General features: G+C 43.8%; 1 protein-coding gene across 2 annotated transcripts in view; it reads right to left on the reverse strand.

Annotated features, from left to right (window-relative positions):
* Positions 1 to 21,200, reverse strand: part of CEP89 (centrosomal protein 89) — a 74,794-nt gene that overhangs the window by 22,356 nt on the left and 31,238 nt on the right. The window contains exons 6-14 of one of the 2 annotated variants that reach the window (XM_005596124.4): positions 21,027 to 21,055; positions 20,343 to 20,385; positions 17,887 to 18,105; positions 16,576 to 16,721; positions 9,620 to 9,670; positions 9,118 to 9,201; positions 7,022 to 7,125; positions 3,558 to 3,673; positions 1,169 to 1,349 (exon numbers count right to left, since the gene is read on the reverse strand). In XM_005596124.4, coding sequence (XP_005596181.1) covers positions 1,169 to 1,349; positions 3,558 to 3,673; positions 7,022 to 7,125; positions 9,118 to 9,201; positions 9,620 to 9,670; positions 16,576 to 16,721; positions 17,887 to 18,105; positions 20,343 to 20,385; positions 21,027 to 21,055 — 973 coding nt within the window. The remainder of the gene's footprint in view (positions 1 to 1,168; positions 1,350 to 3,557; positions 3,674 to 7,021; positions 7,126 to 9,117; positions 9,202 to 9,619; positions 9,671 to 16,575; positions 16,722 to 17,886; positions 18,106 to 20,342; positions 20,386 to 21,026; positions 21,056 to 21,200) is intronic. The other variant, XM_001489993.5, reaches the window with a different exon arrangement.

A 21,200-nucleotide genomic window follows, 5' to 3' on the forward strand; every position in this document is an offset into this window, starting at 1 on the left:
ATTTCATGTGTCAACTTGCCCAGTTGTTTGGTCAAATGCCAGTTAGAGTTGCTAAGAAGGTATTTTGTAGATGTGATTAACATCCACAGTCAGTTGACTTTAAGTAAAACAGATTGCCCTTAATAATGTGGGTGGGCCTCATCCAATCAGTTGAAGGCCTTATAAGCAAAAACTGAGGTTTCCCAAAAAGGGAGTTCCGCCTCAGGACTGTAACATGGAAATCCTGCCTGAGTTTCCAGCCAGCTGGCCTGCCCTGTGGATTCTGGATTTGCTAGCCCCTATAATGGCATGAGCCAATTCCTTAAAACAAATCTCTCTCTCTCTCCAAATATCTACATACATATCCTATATACACATCCTATTGGTTGTTTCTCTGGAGAACTCTGACTACACACACCCATAATTTCACTGCCAAAGAGAATTTCTATGAATATTTCTCCATTCCTCCAGTCTTTTTTCTAGGTACTTATGGTATATGTGTATATATATGGTACACATGCAACCTATACATATATGTGTGTGAACATATACACACATATATGCAATTATACACATCAGACACAGACACCCACACACCCTAGAGCGATCAACTTGTCCCAGTTTGCCTAGGACTTTTCCAGTTTTAGCAATAAAATTCCTACATCCTGGCAAACTGGTGGGTCACCTTAATACATACACATAAATACCTTTTTTCCTTTTTAAATAAAATTGTGATTATTTTGTACATACTGTTTTGTAGCCTAATCTCTCCAGCTCTTTAGTCAAGGATATACTGTGGCTATTTTCCCAAACTTCCCCAAAGATTCTTCTGTGACATTCTGTTTAATGGCAGCACTGCATTTCCTTGTATGGCTCTATCCTTTCGTTTAACCAGCTCCCTATTACTAGATATCCAGGTTTCCAGTTCTGCTACTTTAAATTATCTTTGGTTCTAAAACGAATAAAGGCTGGAATAGTAGGGAAAAATCCATATGCACACACACAAAGTGCAGACTGCAGCCCGAAAGGACAGCCACACTGTCCTTAATAAAACAGTTAGCATTCTCAGTCTCGGACACCTGTGCTGGTGGAGATAAATGACTCAGAAAAAGATGGGCAATCTCCTCTCCGCCTGCAATGACCTGGCTGGGGATGCATTAAAACTTAAAAAGACAGTAAATCTTTATACCTTTTTAATTCATTTACGATTGAAGCATGAACTTTCATTGCAATTTTGCCATCCAAGCGTGTTTTCAGTTCTTGGCATTTGTTACGTAACATTTCCAATTGCTCCTTGTTTCCGGTTAGCTCCTTTTCCTGGCTCTGCGTTTTAGTTTCCAGAAGCATTAGCTGTTTAGTCAGCTTAGAAACTGAAAGATGAAAGACACGGATAAAGACTTGGTACCAAAGACTTACCAAGACGTGATGATTGATTACCAGGTAATACTGGTGACCCAGCTTATGAAAAGTGAGCTTTTAAAAATCTTTCAGAGATTCATAAATGAATAGCAAAGGCCTTGTACTTAGCAATTACTGTCCCTAGATTAAGCACTCACTAAATATACGCTTTCCTACTGGGGCTCAATATATTGATACTATTGTTAAATACATAATATTTAACAAGACATGATTCTAGTCTTCAAGGAACTGACTTCCACAGTCTGAAGCTCTGAGTGACAGACAGATGTGCAAGTATACACATCAGGATGTGATCCCTAAAACTGCAAAATTTTCAAGATTTTTAAAGACATCAAACATGGCCCAACTAAGGACCAAATGTATTAGTTTTTCTTCCCTTTCCTCATTAAATTTTTATGTTTTACGTCCTGTATGTAAAGTAAATCATAACTATTTTCATCCTATGTGACGTGGTAGTATGTAATAATTAAATACTTGCTGGGCGTATGTTGGAACTAGCACTCAGAAGTGTTATCGCACGACACACTAAGTCCTTCTATTCTGCACAATTAGCTCATCAACATCAATAGCTGTTTCTGGGAAATTGGAAATTTAGGCCGCTGACTGAATCATACAGGCCAAGGGCTGAGCCTCCCCAGGACCAGAAGGATCATCAGACCTGTTCAGATCTGCTATGGTTGAGAAAATTAAGCTCAGTAAATATGAAATTAATTTCCTTTTCACCTCCAATCTTGAAAACAAAGACAGGAGGCTCAACAACTTTCTCTCCCCTGCGCCCCCAACAACGCCGAGTGAAGGCACATCCTTCTGTGCCCCTTGTCCACGTGGAGTCCTGTGGAGGAAGGCCCTGGCGGGCTCTTGGAGACCTGCTCTCACTTTCACACATGACCCGGCTGTCAGAAACAAGTGAAGCGCAGCCCCACGGCTTCAGCCAACAGCGGGAGTGGGTAGTTAACTCTTCCACAGTGTGGAAGGGGAATGGTTAAATAATCAGAGGCAGAAGGGAAAGCAGAAAGGAGGGGTTACACTGGCTCACCCAAGACAGCTTGTATTTTGGCCTCCTGTCCTATATTATTCTTTGTTGTTGTTACTGCTGACGAGTCGATTCTGACTCCTAGCCCCCCTGTGTACAGCAGAGTGGAACCCTGCCGGGTCTTTCTGCACCATCCTCTCACCTCCAGTGCTGTATCAGACAATAGTCCGCTGCTGTTCACAGGGTTCTCATGGCCAGTTTTTCCGGAAGTGGGTGGCCAGGTCCTTCTTCCTAGTCTGTCTCAGTCTGGAAGCTCCACTGAAACCTGTCCACCACGGGTGATGCTGCTGGTGTTTGAAATACCAGTGGCAGAGCTTTCAGCATCACAGCAACACGCAGCCGCCACAGTGTGACAACCGACAGACGGGTGGTGTGGCTCCTGACTGGGAAACAAACCCTGGCTGTGGCGCTGAGAGCGCCAAATCTAACCACTAGAACCCCAGGGCTGGCTTATGGCATTCTTAACTGGGAAAAGAAAAATCAGTAAAACAAAAGGAAAAAAATGCCACTGTCTTTTGTGCTCACAAATTCTGGCTTTAATCAAAGTGGAAGAAATGACAACCTGGCCCACTTCCAAGTCCACTGTCACATGCCGTGAGCTCGCAGGGCAGAGAGGCACACGGGGAGAGGGAGCCCACAGAAGGTATCTGTCGGAGGTTTAACCCATGACAGCGCCCACAGCCCTGAAGGAAGGGCAAGAGCACAAACCTGTTCAGAGCCAACGGCTCCGACCTATTTACTCGTTCAACCAATACTGAGGGAGAGATCCTCTGTGTTGTTTCCAATATTCACCTCATGTGACTTTTGCCACTTATACGCCACTATCATCCCCTAAAACCAGTTCTGTTGACTTTAAAGCTGTCACTTACAATTGATTTACAAAATATACAGACTAATAAGAGAGACACTGGAATTTAAGGGAAAGCCATCAATGCCTTATGGGTAATGGCTGGATATGTTGTCACACAAACAGCTGCATTTCAGTAAACAAGAATATATTCTAAAGAACCATGATTTTCTCCATTTTCAACTGAAAGCAGTCCCTACCAGGAGGGGGGGTGCTGGTGTAAAATGACACGCCGCAGCCACCCCGGCATGGCCCTCGCTCACTGGGAAGACGCCTCACCTTCCTGCAGACGCTCCTGGTGGGTGTCCTGGGCTTTTCTTTGCTGAAGCTCCAACTGCTCTATCAGCAACTTGTTTTCCTCTAAAACCAGTCCTGCTTGAGTCTGAAGCTGATGCCTACAAGGGATTTACAAAGTTAAATACCGCCATTCAGGCACTGAGTGATCACAGAGACACTCCAGAGTCAGAGAGAGCAAATGAGGTGTTGTAGGTGACGAATATCTGCATGTGTTTTAATGCTAAATACGTCAATAAGACAAATCCTGTCATTTGCATTAAACTGGGCGAAAGGAGAGTAGTGAGGCTGAATTACGTCCTGCCCCAGGAACTTTTTAAAATGTAAAATTTCAAGCACACACACAAGCAGGAAGAAGAGCAGAGTAACTCCAGGCACACACCCACACCTGGACCATTATCACATGGCCACTCTCGTGTCAGCTACACAAACCTCCAATCCCCAAACCCAGTGGGTTATTTTGAAGCCAGTATGAAATATTTTTAAAGGATTTAGAAAGATGCCATTTCATTTTGAAAATATTCCCTTGTAATCAGTAGCATATTTGCCAAAAAACAATGACTTTGTGAAAAGCCTTTGAATGGTTTCTTAAATGGTCTTGAGAGCCCCCAGCCTTAATTCCACCCGAGCAAACCCTTTCCTGACAGATGGTGCAAAGTAAGTCCCGGCCCAGCTCAACCTTCATGATGGCAAATTCCAACTAGAATGAGATGAAGGGGCTTTAGAAATCGTCTAGCAAAATATTGGCCACCTAAAGTATACCGTAAACCAGGAAACTATCTCAATTTTCCACTTTAAGCTCAAAAAATGACACGGAGGAAGGAGAGAAAAAAGATGGAAGGACACTTGTGACAGCCTGGATGGACCTTGAGGGCTTTTGTGCCAAGCGAGATGAGCCAGACAGAGGAGGACAAATGCTGTGTGATCTCAGCTACAGGTGAAATCTAAAAAACCTGGAAGCCAAACGCATAGAAAAAGAGAGCACATCTGTGGGCGCCAGAGGTGGGAAGTGGGGGGACGGGATGAGGTGGTCGAAAGACACACACTGCCAGCGACAAGGTAAGCAAGTACTGGGGATGTGATACACACGCCATGAGCACAGCTAACGCTGCTGGAGGGTATGTCTTAAAGCCGTTAAGAGAGCAGATCCTAAAAGTTCTCATCACAAGAAAAAAACATATATTTTTCTTTTAGTTTTGTATCTACGAGATGACAGATGCTAACTAAACTTATTGTAGTCATCATTTCACGATATATGTGAGTCAAATCATTGTGCTATACACCCTAAACTTATACAGTACTGTGTGTTAATTATATCTCAATAAAACTGGAAAAAAACAGACGCAAGAGGTCAAGCTACAGCAATTACCTCACTCCAGCAATGGCTGTGCACTAGCTCCTTGGCACCCTGGAGGTGTCCCTCTCAGCTGCCCTGCCCATGGAGGGGAGCCCACCCAGGCTGGCAGCTCCAGCCTCCTCACTCCTGCCCCACATAGAGCAGCCCCATTTTGGTCTGTTTTGCCGTTGGGACTTTCTTATAAGACTTCTTTCCTTCCTTCCTTCCTCCTTCGCTTTCTTTTTCCTTCCTTCTTCTTTCCCTCCTTTCTTTCTTCCTTCCTTCCCTACCACCTCCCCTCCTTCCTTCCTTCCTTTTTCCCCTCCCTTCCTTCTTTCCTTTTGTTTTTAAATGACAAGGATCCTCCATTGGTTAAAAAAAAAAAAGTTGAAAAACCTCAGATTTAGTTTAACACTCCCTCCCATTTTATAGGTAAAGAAACTGAGGCCCATTAAGCCTGAGGTCACCCAGCTGGTCAGGGGAAGCTAGGAAAAGAAATGTAGAGAGTTTAGTTGCAGCCCAGAAGTTCATAGAGAAATCATCTGAAACTCAGGAGAAAGCTTCCACCGACCTGTGAAGTCAGTGTGCCCGAGTATCTGCCGCACTCACACCTGTGCAGGTCGAGGGAGCGGCTGCCAAGGAGGCCTGGGGAGGGCACAACTGCGGGGGCTTCAGGGGTGGCAGGAGCCCCGTCCGAGGATTGTGATGCTCCAGCGCCCGGCCCCGCCCCCAGCTGGAGGACAGTGAATTCAGAGGAAGGGACAGGCCAGCCAGGGGGCCTCGCAGGCACTGCACAGACCCGACTGCTCCCCATCCAGGACCCCACACTAGAGCAGGGTGCAGACGTCAAACCCCAAAACTCACAGGATTGGGACGCACTGTGGCACGTGGGTTTGAAAGCGGGGTCTGTCTTTCTTCCCTGCATTTTATTTATTTATTTTTATTTTAAGGAAAAGTAAACAGGTTCGGCTTGTAGCTATACCCAAGGTTAGAGAGAGAATCTGAGGTTCCAGGTTCTCACGAGGGCTCCTGGAGGCACGCGAGGCCCAGTCTAACTGACCTGCTTTCCAGGGCGCCTTCCAAGGAGGGTTTGAGGGGAGACACTAGGAACTCAGACAGAAGAAACTCCAAGTTCGACAGGGAACCACAGCACACCCAGATCCAGCAGCTGCCCGGCCAGTCCCAACTGACACATCAGTGACCATAACATCCAGGAGAACGGACTTACTAGTGAGAATGCTATTGACTTGATTCCAAATTTCTGGACATCACATATGGAAAATATTTCACTTTTTTCAGTGATGTTAAGACATGGAAAAAATACTACATATAACATACCTACCCAAGGCAAAAAAGATAGATCTGAATAGTTTTTGCTTTCTTAGTCTTGCCTGGATATTGCCTTTAGACTTTGGAAGACATTTACTCTCTCGAACTCACTGAACAGGCATTTGTCGCCGCCGTGCTGGATGAACGGGACGTGCCCTGCCCTTGAGCAGCTCCCAGAGGATGAGAGGGAGACGCGGTAGAGACACACAGGGAGGCCCGGGGTGGCCGGCACCAGGACACGGCGTGGTTAGGGCTATGTCGGAACCTGAGAGAAGGGAGCGATCAACTGCTTTCAGGGAGAGCTACTGAGCAGGGCTATCTGAGCAGAAGCGCAGGAGGGGCCCTGGGAGGGGGGCGCAGCGTCAGCAACAGGGCAGAAGTGAGGCAACACTCAGCTGTCACAATGGAAGGCGCAGAGCACGGGAAGGGCGTTATCCCGGACTTTCTGTTCCGAAGGCCTGGGAGTGATCGGAGGGGTCTAAGAAAGGATGTGACTTGCCAGGTTTGGGGTGGGAAAAGTGCCCTAGAGAAATACCACCTCAGAAAATAAAAAGGGGGACAGCGAATACATTTCAGGTTTAAAAACCTATCAGAATTTTTAAAGTAACCTTTAAAGTACAAGTTTAGAGTAAATTACTAGGATTTCATTGTACCTTAATTTCTTAGACTCGCCCTTAAAATATTTTAGTTTAAAAAAGATGTGTTTAATAAAGTTTATCCCTCTTGTTATCGTTTGGTTACTGTTTTTGCAGTAGGAAAAGACCAGAAACGCAACACCACTTGCCATTCCTCTCTGGTAACGGGACTACTCCTATTTAACTCTTGGTGCAAGTCTTCATTTTCCTTCACCACTTCTTGGACTCGCATCCTAAACATCCTCATTTCCTCCTGAAATAGAATTTATGTAAATTGTAACACACACACACACGCGCGTCTCCAGTCCTTAGTTCTAGCGCCGTCGCTGTGGCTAAAATTGCATGCTAACGGCTTTCCAGCGAGGCCGCACAGGCACAGCAGCCCCGACCGCGGCCCGGCGCCACGCGCCGCCCTCCGAGCTCACAGTCTGGGGAGAAAGCACACGGGTCACCCGGGCGCTGAGCACAGGGACCTGGGACCTCGGGTTTAAACATTCAATTCCTAATCTGATATTTTTCTCTAACTGCTAACTACTTGATAAGATGAAAAAGGGAGATAAAAGCAGAGATGCCCGTGAACACTGTAATTTTTCCTTTGTTTAAAGACTGTGGAGGGTAAATTGGAGCTTTTTAGATAAAATAAGAACTTTTCATCCTAACTAAAGCCCATTTTGGTGGGGAAGGGGTTAGTTAGCGTGGGGTTGCAGTCTTTAACTTTGCCCCATTATGACCGCGAGGAAGCCTTCGGCCAGAACAGCCTCGTCATCAGCCCCGACTGCCGCCCAGGCTGTTTTCCACTCCCAGCAGGCCGTCTGTGGCTCTTCTGCCGGGCCTCCTCCACCAGGCCCTTCTCGCCAGCTCTCGGCCAGCTGCAGTGTCCTTGGTGTCCTTCGGTGAGAATCTTAGGTGCCAATATTTATTCTGGGATGCTTCTAAACATTCTTCCCCCAGCCATCAGACATTCATGCTTACACTTGTTTAATGTAAAGCAACAATGCCAAGTAGCTTCTCTTCCTCACCTTTCTGCCCAGACACACTCCCCACTTGCTGGCAGGCCACTGGGTCTTTAGAAAAGGGGTCAGGTAAACTAAGCCTGCAGGCCAGCTGCCTGCTTTGTAGATAAAGTGTTATTGGAACTGAGGCAAGCCCGTTTGTTCCCACCGTGTCCACGGCTGCTTTCCTGGCACGACATCAGAGCCGAGTGGTCGCAAACAGACCATACGGCCTGCAAAGCCTGAAACAGCTACTAAGTGACCTTATACAGAGAGTATTTCCTGACCCCTGTCTGAGAAGGAGCACCAAATTAGTAATTCTATTAATTATTTGGATTGATATTTCATGAATTAGCATGAGATTAATTCATTTTCTTAAAAAATTAAGTGTCCAACAGAAAGTCTAAAAGAAAAGGTTCAAACAACATTACATGGGCCATTTATCCAGGCCAGCACAACAGGAGGAGGCCGGGTGACACTTCACGGACCCTTCCAGCCGGGGATCCCAGAAACACCAACACTTCTCTATCTGGATCCGTCCAGTTCCAGAGATCTCTCTGGCCGGTTAATGAGGAACAGAGGTAGGCAGCAGGGAAAGGCATGGGCCCGTCTTAACACCCACATAGCCCTCGTCTCCTGTATGATTAAACGAGCTCAGCTGCCAGGAGCCATTCCCACTCCCAGAAAACAGGGGCGAACAGGGCAGAAATGAGCAAAACCCGCACTTCCCCACTGCTTCCAACAGCTCGAGAACTGGAGTTTCCTGAGGCCTGCTCTTCTTTAGTTCAGAAGCATCTAAGTCCACCTAAAACAGTCCTGGCCCACTGCCCTCCCGTCCGCCCACACGTCCCTTCTAACAGTGGTGTTCGCAGCTGCAGAGCACCGGGAAAGGAGCGTCTCCCACGGCGGCCTTCTGTGCACCCCAGGATCCCAGCCCACGTGGGGCTGCCTGTCGTGAAACCAGTGTCTAATGCAGCACTGCCCCTCCCTCCATCCCTGCCCCTCTATCCCTGCCTGCCCACCTCCCCACCCCCGCTCCACTTATCACCCCTCCTGCCTCCCTTCTGCCTTCTTTCCCATGCTCTCTCTTTCCTCCCCGTCCTTCAGCCCTGCTATACTCCTTTCCCTCCTTTAACAAACATCTGAGTACCTACTAGATGTTGGGCACACCTACCTTCAAAATGTTTCCTCAAAGTCTGAATCGGTCTTGTTTTTTATAAACCTTGTCTCTCCTGAGACATCTGCCAGCCTACCTGGAGGGTGGCATTGAGCTCGTCCTTCTCTTTCATTCTGTCTTCATAAGCCAGCAACAAGGGTGACAGGTACTTCATATCCAACTGAACATAATGGAATAAGGAAAGTTAATATGTATTTTTTACTTCTTTATTTCTTGCTTTATGTTTTTTAGGAAGATTAGCCCTGAGCTAACATCTGCTGCCAATCCTCCTCTTCTTTTGCTGAGGAAGGCTGGCCCTGAGCTAACATCTGTGCCCATCTTCCTCTACTTTATATGTGAGACGCCTGCCACAGCATGGCTTGCCAAGTGGTGCCATGTCTGCACCCGGGATCCAAACCAGTGAACCCCGGGCCACCGAAGTGGAACATGTGAACTTAACCGCTGCGCCACCGAGCTGGCCCCTTAATATATTTCTTACATCTAAACACAATCAGGACATTTTTTAAAAGGAAAGAAAATACTCTTAATTTGGAATAGTTTTTAATAGCTGGGCCTGAAATTAAATAACTTTTACTTACCAACCAGGGCGGCGTAGGGCCCTTTGATGGGAGGCCTTCAATATTTAAACTCTAGGAACAAAACACAGAGTGAAGACAATTAAACTAGGCTTCCTCTGAAATTTCAAGCTACAGATAGTCTTAATCTAGACCGTACATCAGCAATCTATGCATCTGTATGTATGGACATGCACGTATGTATATGAGAAAAATTTCTTCTGAAATGTTTGAGTAATTTGCAGATTTTATGCCCCTTTTCCTCCAAATACTTCAGCGTATATTTTGTAAAAACAACAGCATTCACTCAACCACAGTACCAGCCTAAAATTGAGAAATTAACACTGACACAATACTATATTCTAATCTACAGATTATATTCAAATTTCACCTATTTATGCCCATTTTCTGAGTTCACCTTTTTCTTTTTAGATTCTACATATAAGTGATACCATTCAGTATTCGTTTCTTTGTCTGCCTTATTTTACTCAGCATAATGCCCTCCAGCTTTATCCATTTTGTCATAAACGGCAGCATTACCTTCTTTTTGAAAGCTGAACAGTATTCCATCTTGTACACATACACATATAAATGCAAATCATTTATATACATATATGATAAATCGTTTATATATATCATAAATTATATATATCTCTCTCTCACATTTTCTTTATTCATGCATTGGTCAATGGACTGATAGGTTGTTTGCACACATTAGCTAATGTGAATGCTGCTTCAAATAACATGGCAGTACAGACATCTTTTTGAGATAGTGACTTCATTTCCTTTGGATATATACCCAGAAGTGGGATGGCTAAATCATACAGTCGTCCTATTTTTAACTTCCTGAGCAACTTTCATACTGTTTTCCATAGTAGCTGAACCAATTCACAGTCCCACCTACAATGCACAAGGGTGCCCCTTTCTGCACACCCTCACAGCATTTGTTTTGTCTTTTTGATAGTAGACATGCTAACAGGTGTGAGGTGACCTCCCTCAGCGGTTTTGATTTGCATTTCTCTGATGGGTAGTAACGCTAAGCTCCTTTCCACGTACCTATTAGCCATTTGTATGTCTTCTTTGGAAAAAAGTCTATTCAGTCATATTCTATGCCCATTTTTAAAATCGGGTTATTTGTTTTTGTGTTACTGAGTTGTATGAGTTCCTTGTATATTTTGGATATTATGAGATACGTGGTTTGCAAATATTTTCTCCCATTTCATAGGCTGCCTTTTCATTTTGTTCATGGTTACCTTTGCTTTGCAGAAGATTTTTATTTTGGTGTAGTCCCATTTGTTTATTTTTGCTTTTGTTGCCTTTGCTTTTGGTGTTAAATCCAAAAAATCATTGCCAAGGCCAATGTCAAGGCATTTTATGGTTTCAGGTCTTAGATTCAAGTCTTTAATCTATTTTGAGTTGATTTTTGTATACGGTGTGAGACAGGGGTTCAGTTTAATTCTTCTGCGTGAGGATATCCAATTTTCCCAGCATGGGTTATTGAAGGGACTCTCCTCACTTCACTGTACATTCCTGGCTCCTTTATCAAAAATATATAGAGGCTCTCCATTCTGTTCCACTGATCTACGTGTCTGTTTTTAGGCCAATACAATACTGTTTTGATTACTATAGCTTTGTAATACAGTTTGAAATCAGGAGGTGTGATGTCTCCAGTTTTGTTCTTTTTTCTCAAGATTGCTTTGACTATTCAGGGTCTTTTGCGGCTCCATATGCGTTTTAGGATGCTTTAATCTATTTCTGTGAAAAATGCCACTGGGGTTTTGCCAGGGATGGCGTTGGATCTGCAGATCACGTTGGGTAGTAGGGACATTTTAACAAGTGTTAATTCTTCCAATCCATGAAAAATGGAATATCTTTCCACTTATTTGTGTCTTCTTCAATTTCTTTCACCAATCTCTTATAGTTTTCCATGTACAGATCTTTCACCTCTTTAGTTAAATTTATTCCTAAGTATTTAATTCTCTTTGATGCTATTGTAACTGGGATTTTCTTAATATCTCTTTCCAATAGTCTGTTGTTAGTGTATAGATACACAGCTTATTTTTGTATACTGATTTTGTATCTTGCAACTTTACTGAATTCATTTATAGTTGTAATGATTTTTTGGTCGGGTCTTTAGGGTTTTCCATACATAATTTCATGTCATCAGCAAACAGAGACAATTTTACATCTTCCTTTCTAATTTGGATGCCTTTTATATATTTTTCTTGCCTAATGCTCTGGCTAGGACTTCCAGTATTACGTTGAATAAAAGTGGTGAGAATGGGCATCCTTGTCTTATTCCTGATCTTAGAGGAAAAGCTTTCACCTTTTCACTGTTGAGTGTGTTAGCTGTGGGCTTGTCATATATGGCCTTCATTATGTTGACATGCGTTTCTTCTACACCCAGTTGAGTTTTTATCATGAAAGGGTACTGAATGTTGTCAAATGCTTTTTCTGCATCTACTGAGATGATCACATGATTTTATTCTTCATTTAATGTGGTGTGTCACATTTACTGATTTGCATATGTTGAACCATTCTTGTGTCCTAGGAATAAATCACACTTGATCGTGGTATATGATCCTTTTAATATACTGCTGAATTCGGTCTGCTAATATTTTGTTGAGGATTTCTGTATCTCTGTTCATCACGGATATTGGCCTGTAATTTTCTTTTCTTGTAATGTTCTTGTCTGGCTTTGGCATCAGGGTAACACTGGTTTTGTAAAATGAATTTGGAAGCGTTCTCTCCTTTTCAATTTTTTGGAAGAGTTTGAGAAGGATTGGTATTAATTTTGCTTTAAATGTTTGGCAGAATCCACCAGTGAAGCCATCTGGTCTTGGACTTTTCTTTGTTAGGAGGTTTTTGATTACTATTCTATCTCCTTACTAGTAATTGCTCTAGGAGGATTGCTGGTAGATGTTAGCTCAGCGCTAATCTTCCTCAAAAAAAAAAAACCCAAAAAACAAACCAGCTCTAAGTTTCATTGAAGTATTCTGTTGTGTGTTTCATTTCTTTCTTGTTAGTTTTATTTTATTTCTTCTACTAACTCTGGGCTTAGTTCCAAAGTTCTTCTTTATCATTCCTTGAGGTATAAACTTACGTTGTTATTTGAGATTTTTTTTTTTCTTTTGTTGAGGAAGATTAGCCCTGAGCTAACTGCTGCCAATCCTCCTCTTTTTGCCGAAGAAGACTGGCCCTGAGCTAACATCCATGCTCATCTTCCACTACTTTATATGTGGGACGTCTACTACAGCGTGGCGTGCCAAGCAGTGCCATATCCACACCCAGGATTCAAACCAGCAAACCCCAGACCGCCAAAGTAGAACATGCGAACTTAACTGCTGCACCACCTGGCCAGCCCCAGGATCTTTCTTTTTTCTTAATGTTGGTGTTTAGCACCATAAACTTCCCTCTTAGCACTGCTTTTGCTGCATCCCATAACTTTTGGTATGTTGTGCTTCCATTTTCATTTGTCTCAAGATATTTTTTGATTTCTCCTTTGACCCACTGGTTGTTCAACAGCATATCAATCTCCACATATTGGTGAATTTTCCAGTTTTCTTCATATAATTGATTTCTAGCTTTGTACACTGTGGTCAGAAAAGATGCTTGTTATGATTTCAATCTTCTTAAATTTTTAAGACTTGTTTTGTGGCCTAATGTACGATGCATCCTTGAGAATGTTCCACGTGCACTTGAGAAGAACGTGTGTTCTGCTGCTGTTGGATGGAAAGTTCTGTATATATCTTTTAGGTCCATCTGGTCTAACACGTAGTTTAAGTCCAACGGTTCCTCATTGCTTTTCTGTCTGCAGGATCTGTCTGTTGTTGAAAGTGGTGTGTTGGAGCCCCTCCTATTACTGCTGTCTGTTTCTCTCTCCAGTTGTTAATATCTGCTGTTCATATTTGGGTGCTCTGACGTTGGGTGCATAAACATTTACACTTGTCATAGTCTCCTGACGAACTGACTCTTTTATATAGTAACCTTCTCTGTTTCTTGTTACAGTTTTGGCTTAAAACCTATTTAGTCTGATGTAAGTACAGCCACCCCTGCCCTCTTTTGGTTCCCATTTGCATGGACTATCTTTTCCCGTCCCTTCACTTCCAGGCTGTCTGTCCCCACAGCTGAAGCGAGGCTTTTGTAGGCAGCATATAGCTGGGTCTTGTTTTTCATCCATTCTGCCACTTTATGTCTTCTGCTTGGAGAATTTAGTCCTTTCACTTAAAGCAATTGTTGATAGGTATGGACTTCCTATTGCCATTTCATCCATTGTTTCTGGCTGTTTTGTAGTTCCTTTCTTCCTCTTTCACCTTATTCCTTTGTGATTTGATGATTTCCTGTAGTGGCATGCTTTGATTCCTTTCTCTTCATCTTTTGTGTATCTACTGTAGGTTTTGCTTTGTAATTACCATGAGGCTTACATAAAATATCTTATGGTTCTAACAGTCGATTTCCAGCTGATACCTTAACTTTGAGTACATAAAAGAGCTCTACAGTTTTTGGTGTTTTTTTTTTTTTTTTAGGAAGATTAGCCCCGAGCTAACATCTGCTGCCGATCCTCCTCTTTTTGCTGAGGAAGACTGGCCCTGAGCTAACATCCGTGCCCATCTTCCTCTACTTTATATGTGGGACGCCTGCCACAGCGTGGCTTGACAAGCAATGCCATGTCCACACCCAGGATCCAAACTGGCGAACCCCGGGCCACCAAAGCAGAACGTGCGCACTTAACCGCTGTGCCACCGGGCTGGCCCCAGCTCTACAGTTTTACATCCACACATACATTTTGTTTTTGACGCCACAATTTACATCTTTTTATACTGTGTATCCATTAACAAATTATTTTTTAGTTATTTTGAATACTTTTGTCTTTAATATTTGTACTAGAGTTATAAGTGATTTGCCTCCCACCATCACAACATTAGGATATTGTGAATTTAATTATATCTTTACCTTTACCAGTGAGTTTTATACTTTCTTATGATCTTGTCATTAATTAGTGCCCTTTCTTTTCGGCTTGAAGAAGTCCCTCTAACATTTCTCGTAGAACTGGTCTGTGGGTGATAAACTCCTTCAGGTTTTGTCTGTCTGGAAAACACTGCATCTCTCCTTCAATTCGGAATGACAACATTACCAGGTAAGGTATTCTCGGTTGGCAGATTTTTTCTCTTAGGACTTTAAATATATCATCCTTCTCCCTTATGGCCTGCAAAGTTTCCGCTGAAAAACTGGCTTATAGTTTTATAGGAGTTTCCTTTTACGTGAAGAATTTTTTTTCTCTTGCTGCTTTTAAGATTCTCTCTTGTTTTTAACTTTTGACAGTTTAACAATAATGTGCCTTAATTTGGGCCTCTTTAATCTCATTCGGTTCTCTTCAGACTTCCTGGATCTGTATGTCTGTTTCTTTCCCCAGGGCAGGGAAGTTTCCAGCCCTTATTTCTTTGAATAAGCTTCCTGCCCGTTCTCTCTCCTTCTGAGTCCTCCATAATGTGCACATTAGTCTACTTGACGGTGTCCATGAATCCCTTAAGCTATCGTCACTCTTTTTCATTCTTTCTTCGTTTGCTCCTCCGACTGGATGAACTCTACTGCTCTGTCTTTCAGTTCATTGATCCTTTCTTCCACTTGCTCTAGTCTGCTGTGGAACCCTTCTATTCAATTTTTCAGTTCAGTTATTGTATTCTTCAACTTCACGATTTCTGTTTGGTACTTTTTTTTCTTTTTTTGCTGAGGAAGATTCACCCTGAGCTGACATCTGCTGCTAATCTTCCTCTTTTTGCTGAGGAAGAACATGAGTGGTGTAGATCTGCACCCAGGAACCAAACCCAGGCCGCCAAAGCAGAGAATGCCAATCTTAACCACTAGGCCACCGGTGCTAGCCTTCTTTGGTATTTTAATATTTTCCATCTCCCTATTGAAATTCTTACTTGTTCATGCATTGCTTTCCTGACCTTGGGGAGCATCTTTATGACTGTTATTTTGATCTCTCTACTGAGTAAGTCATTTATCTCCATTTTAAGACCAGTGTCTGGAGATTTATTTTGTTCTCTTGTTTGGAACATACTCCCCTTTTTCTTCATTTTCCTTGACCCTCTGGGTTGGTTTCTGAACATTAGATACAACAGCCACCTCTCCTGGTCTTGACAGAATGCTTTCTTACAGGAGCTGAACCTCATCAACCAGCCCAGCCCGAACCCCTAGTTACCTCTCACACCTTTGTGATCGGCCGAGCCCCTGTCCTTGCTCCTAGAAGCTCCCAGTAGCTGAGGGTGCACCAAGACCCACCAGTGTGCCATAAAGGGGGAGTTCAGTCAGCACCTAGATGCAGGCTGATTAGAAGCCAGACTCTCAGGCAGCAGCTGGGAAAGTGTGCAGTCAAATCCCTTCCAGGGAAAAGTGGGAGATGGTCGTTTTTGCCTGCTCTCTCTGAGCTGAGTCCAGGTGTACAGCCACGGGCCGGGGGTAGGGTGGGTGTGCTCCTGAGCCCATTTACAAATTGCTTCTTTTTTTGCTATAGTCCTCTTTGAGACTCATGAATGCAAGCCCCACTGGGTATCAGAGCTAGGTAATTTGGGGGTCTGTGAAAACAAGTCTGCTTTCTTTTGAAAGTTTGTGCCCTGACAAACAACTGCAAACTTGAGGAGCAAGACAGAATGGAGCAGCTGACATGGACTTGCACTTTTACTTTATATAAACTTCCGTATTGTCTCAATTTGTTTTACAAAGAGCTTTTGCTGCCTGTTCTGAGAAAGGAGGAAGGGAGGGAGCGAGGGAGAGAGGGAGGGAGAGGTGAAGGGAGGTAAGAAGAGAAGGAGGAAGGGAGAAAAAAAGAAAACAGAAAGGTCTCTAAAAGACTGTGCTCTGTAGGTGTGCTGTTTATACCAAATCCTAATAAATATGAACCCCTCAGGACTGGAAATCAATTCAACACGAAAGGCTGAAACATCGGAAAACTTCTTTTTCTTAATTGGAAACATTACCTCTTCCTTGGATAAATGCCTGAATTTTGTTTGATATCTACTCAGTTCTACATTCAAACGATGGACAGTCATTTTCAACTCGTCATTTTCATCCACCAGTTCCTGAGCTTGTTTTCTTAGATGAAGTAATTCAGGCACAGCAACTACTGGAAAAAAAATTAATATTATACCATCAGAACCTGTATAAGATTGATTAAGATTTTATATAAATTGCTAATCATCTGCCCTTTTTTTCCCTTTTAGGCTCACAGAGGCAGTGAATGACAGATGTATAGGTATAAATGAAGAAAGGTTACTAAGATTTTTAACATTGAATAGTCAACACTGTTTTGGAAGTTTCTGCATGTAATAACTAAGGTAAAATAAAAATTTTAGATTGGAAAAGAAAAGTTATTGTTTCCACTGATATATAAATATTTGCCTTGCAAATCATACAGAATAAACGAAAAATTTATTGGAACTAATAACCTCCCATATAATAGCAATGTCCTATTAGAAAACATAATAGAAGATAGATCCCACAAAATAATAGCACAAATAATATAAAGTATCTAGAAATAAATATGGCTAAGATAAGAAATATGCAGGGTCTATATGAAAAAAGTACATCATGTTTCTTAAGGCCATAATATTAGTCTTATACAAATAGATTAATATATAGAAAAAACACTAATGAATATTTACATAACCTTAGAAGTAAAAAGGACTTGACACCAAGGGCCCAAGTCATGAAAGAAAAACATCCTATAGATTTAGTTGAATTATCAACAAACTGAGAAAATATTATATACATGACAAAGGCTAAAAGCCTTAATATGTAAAGAGTTTCTACAAATAAATAAGAAAAAGGCAAATATTTCAATTTAAAGTGTGAAAACTTATAAAAGAGAAAAAAAAAACCTGCAAAGATATGAAAAAAAATTCAAGCTCATCAATAATAAAAGAAATAAAAATTAAAATAAGATTCCTTTTTTTTGCTTATCAAATTAGCAAAGAAAATATAATCCTCATCATTGCTAAGTATGTGGTGAAAGAGGCACTTTTATTTGCTGCTCAAAGGGGATAAAAACTATATTAAATATACGCAAGTTGTTTTGCCAGGCATTGAGTTCCGGAATAAGTATTGGAATTTCTTTAGCATAACGATAATAATAATATAGCAAATGAAATCAAATTTCAGCAAGTTTAAGGATATTAATGAAAGAACGTTAAATATTATAACATATCAACAACACTAATATCAACAAATATTGCAACATAAAATACGAACTCTCAAAATCGCTAAGGAAGCGAGCGAAGCCTGTTGCTCACCTTCCTGCGAGCACGCCGCCTCAGCCTCTCTCAGCGCCCCATCGTCCCTCTCCATCCTCTTCAGTTTCAACTGCAGCTCTTTCAGCGCTTGTTTGATTATACTAAGTTCAAGAGCAAGGGTTTGATTTGTATTGTTTAGATGCAAATTTTCTTCTTTTAATTCCTCGAACTTTTCTTTGTTTATTTCTATACGTCTTTGACGCATTCTACCAGTTACATCTGAAAAGGCACAGGGAAAAAGTTTTAAAATACCAATTGATATTTAAAATCTTACAACAAAATTATACAAGACTTTATTTGAAAAACCACATGAGCAACTACTTCCTGTCAGACCTGATGCCATGTTCTTCGGTCCCTGGAAAGAGAGTGAGCGGTCTGATGAGACTAAAGGGGGCGACAGGAAGGGAAGCGACGGACGGGAAGGGCCCCACGTGTCATCACACGCAGGGTGAAGTGCTATCCTGCAGGCCACCAGGAGCCAGAAAGGCTTCTGGGAAGAGGTGTAAAAATGCAGAGGCTCTGCTAACAGACACAGTCCTCAGGGCACCAGTAAAGAACAGGAACTGGAGAGAGGCCCAGCTGCGAGGCAGGGAGGCCATCCCGAAGGCTCCGAGGGGCAGTCCTGGAGTGGGCACAGAGAGGAAGGGACATTCAGGGGCTAAAACCTGACGGCTCAATGGCTGACTGGGTGTGGGCAGTGAGGGAGGAGCAAATCAAGGACGAGCCCCGAGATCTGTGGTTTGGAAGACACTGAGTCAGACAGAAAACACAAGCGGAGTTGGGGAAGGTAAGCTCAGTTTAGGACACAGGACAAAGTTCTGACGGCGGCCTCAGCTGGAGAGATGAGGAGCCACCAGCATGTGGGCAGTCCCTGAAGGCACCAGGGAGAGGAGCAAAGCAGAGGCCACAAAGGATTTTAAGAAGAAACAGGAAGAAAGGTTGCAGAAAAACAGCGCGCAGTGTTCCACGGGGAGACGTGCTCAGAGAGGTCAAAGGAGATGAGCCCAATGTGGGCTCCTGGCCAGCGCACGCCTCCAAACGGGGGTGGAAGCAGAAGCAGAGGTCTGTGGGTGACACGTGCCAAGGGCTGGCGGCTCTAGACAGTGGAGTCGATATGCCCCAGGGGGAGGCGAGGCTAGGGAGGGGACTAGGGGCTCAGATAGTCTCCCCTGACCCCTGACACACACGTCCTATCACTAGAACATGAAAGGAAGGCTAAGACGGGCGTACTCCACAGCTACACCGAAACAAGAGAGGAGCCACGAGGGTCCCAGGAAGGAACAGTGGAGATCAGATTGAAGAAGGAAGCTGCAGCCTCAAATATGTCAGGCGAGGGCAGCCACAAATGGTGGGAGCGCTTCCAGAGATATGCCTTGTCCTGGCAGGCGGGGGGGACATGAAGTGGTCTAGGCAGGACTGAAGAGGTGTCCACTCAGAACACCAGATGAGAGCAGCAAGGGCTGAGCCCCCTGGGGCCAGGCTGGTGCCAGCAGAGAAGCGACCCCTTTGCCAGGGGACAAACAGGCCCTGAGGTCAGGGAGGCAGGGCAGGCCCAGGGAGCTGGAGAAACCCAGGAGGAAGAGGGGTCCCCAAAGCCCCTGGCCACACACCCTGCCTGTCCCTGCCAGTCCCTGGAGCCAGGCTGTATTCTGGCAGCCTGACTGGTTTCCCCTCCGAGCAGTAAGCTCCTGCAGGAAGCAGCTACAGCGTCCCCAGGAAGACCCACGGCAGCTCTCAAGGACCAGGGGGGCCCCCACCGAGAGCCATCAAGCATCTGAGCTGAGAAGCACCAGAGTCAAAGAATAGGGGGGAGAGGGGCTCCTGCAAAAACTACAAGACCTTGGAATGAATATAGTTAAGATGCTCGGAGAGACGCTTGGCAATACTTCAGAGAAATCATGGAGATGAACATTACGATTAATAACGTAGGTTTGAAGGATGGGCTGAGTAGCAGAACACACACAAGGACGAATGGGCCTGAGGGCAGAAGGTGGAGCCCTCGCCATCTCCCACAGTCCAGCACCAGAACACTGAGACACAATGGGTGAACACGAAGTCAGTCCCACAGGGGGACAGACGGGACCCACTCTGGGAGCTACGAAGCTGCCCGAACTGTGGAGGAGAGAGTACCCCAGAACGCATCTCTGGCCCTCACACTGGGCCCCCAGCGCCTCAGCAGAGCCCTCACGTGCACAGGCCCACCTCCTCCAGCCCACCCACGGGGATCTGAGCACACCCAGGGGACACAGCCGCCACCCAGCGTCTGAGCGTCTCAACCTCTCTCTTGAGGCAAAGGTGGAGGCCCGACAACGGCTGCCTCTTCCCAGGACCAGGAATGGGACAGAGACAATGGCCTTCGCAGGAAACAAAGTGACCTTTATTTTAGATGAGATTGTTCTGGGTATTTTATAAAACTATAAGCTTCTCAATCATAATGAAAGTCAAAAGGCGAATACCTGGGGAGGGTGGAGGCTTTTCACATAATGGTGGCTTTTCATCCTAGGGAAGAAAAAGCGAGACGAGTGAACGAAGATCTTAGCATCTTCTAGAGTGGACTGGCACGGCAGCCAGGCCTGTCTTCCCGCCTTCCCCCCTGAGTTCACATGCAGGTCCCATGAGTGACAGGCCCTCAGGACACATGCAAAAGCCTGCAACATGGCTGCAGGTGCTGCACAGAGACACAGAGGGCCTTTTCTCCTTGGGATCTGCAAAGAGACCCCACAGACTACAGAGAAGCGTGTCTGCATGAAAAGAATAGAAGATCTTGCTTCTCAACCCAAAACTGAGAGGAAAGGGAAGGCTTGGAACTTTGTTAATTTTTCCATTACACATCAGTCTGATACTAAGTTTCTAATTTCTGCTGTAAAAGTAGATAAGGTTATAAATTAACTCTGCTGACAAATGTTTAATTTCTAAATTCCCATGACATCGCACAATCAAAAACTTAAGTGAGAACTATTTCCATGCTTGCAAATTGGAAAATATGAGCTCTTCACGTTTCTAAAGTATTCAGAGAGAAACATTCAGTGGGAAAGAACTCTTAAGGGAAGTTTTTTCTTCACAAATCACAAAAGCTATTTAAAAATCATGGTGGAAATTCTATTTATTGAGAAAAGCAGTTTTTAAAAAATTAATCTTACCTTTAAATTCAGAAGAGAATGTTTACCATCTGATTAAAAAGAAGAGAGAGAGAAAGCTTTTAAAGCAGATAAAGACATGTGACAATTCAGAAGAGTGCAATCATAGGAACTCACCCTCTACAGATGGGCTAAACAAAGTCTGGGGCGGGGACACCTTCGCGAGGTCACGGGGCT

This window comes from Equus caballus, chromosome 10 (assembly GCF_041296265.1).
Source record: "Equus caballus isolate H_3958 breed thoroughbred chromosome 10, TB-T2T, whole genome shotgun sequence".
Classification (NCBI taxonomy): domain Eukaryota; kingdom Metazoa; phylum Chordata; class Mammalia; order Perissodactyla; family Equidae; genus Equus; species Equus caballus.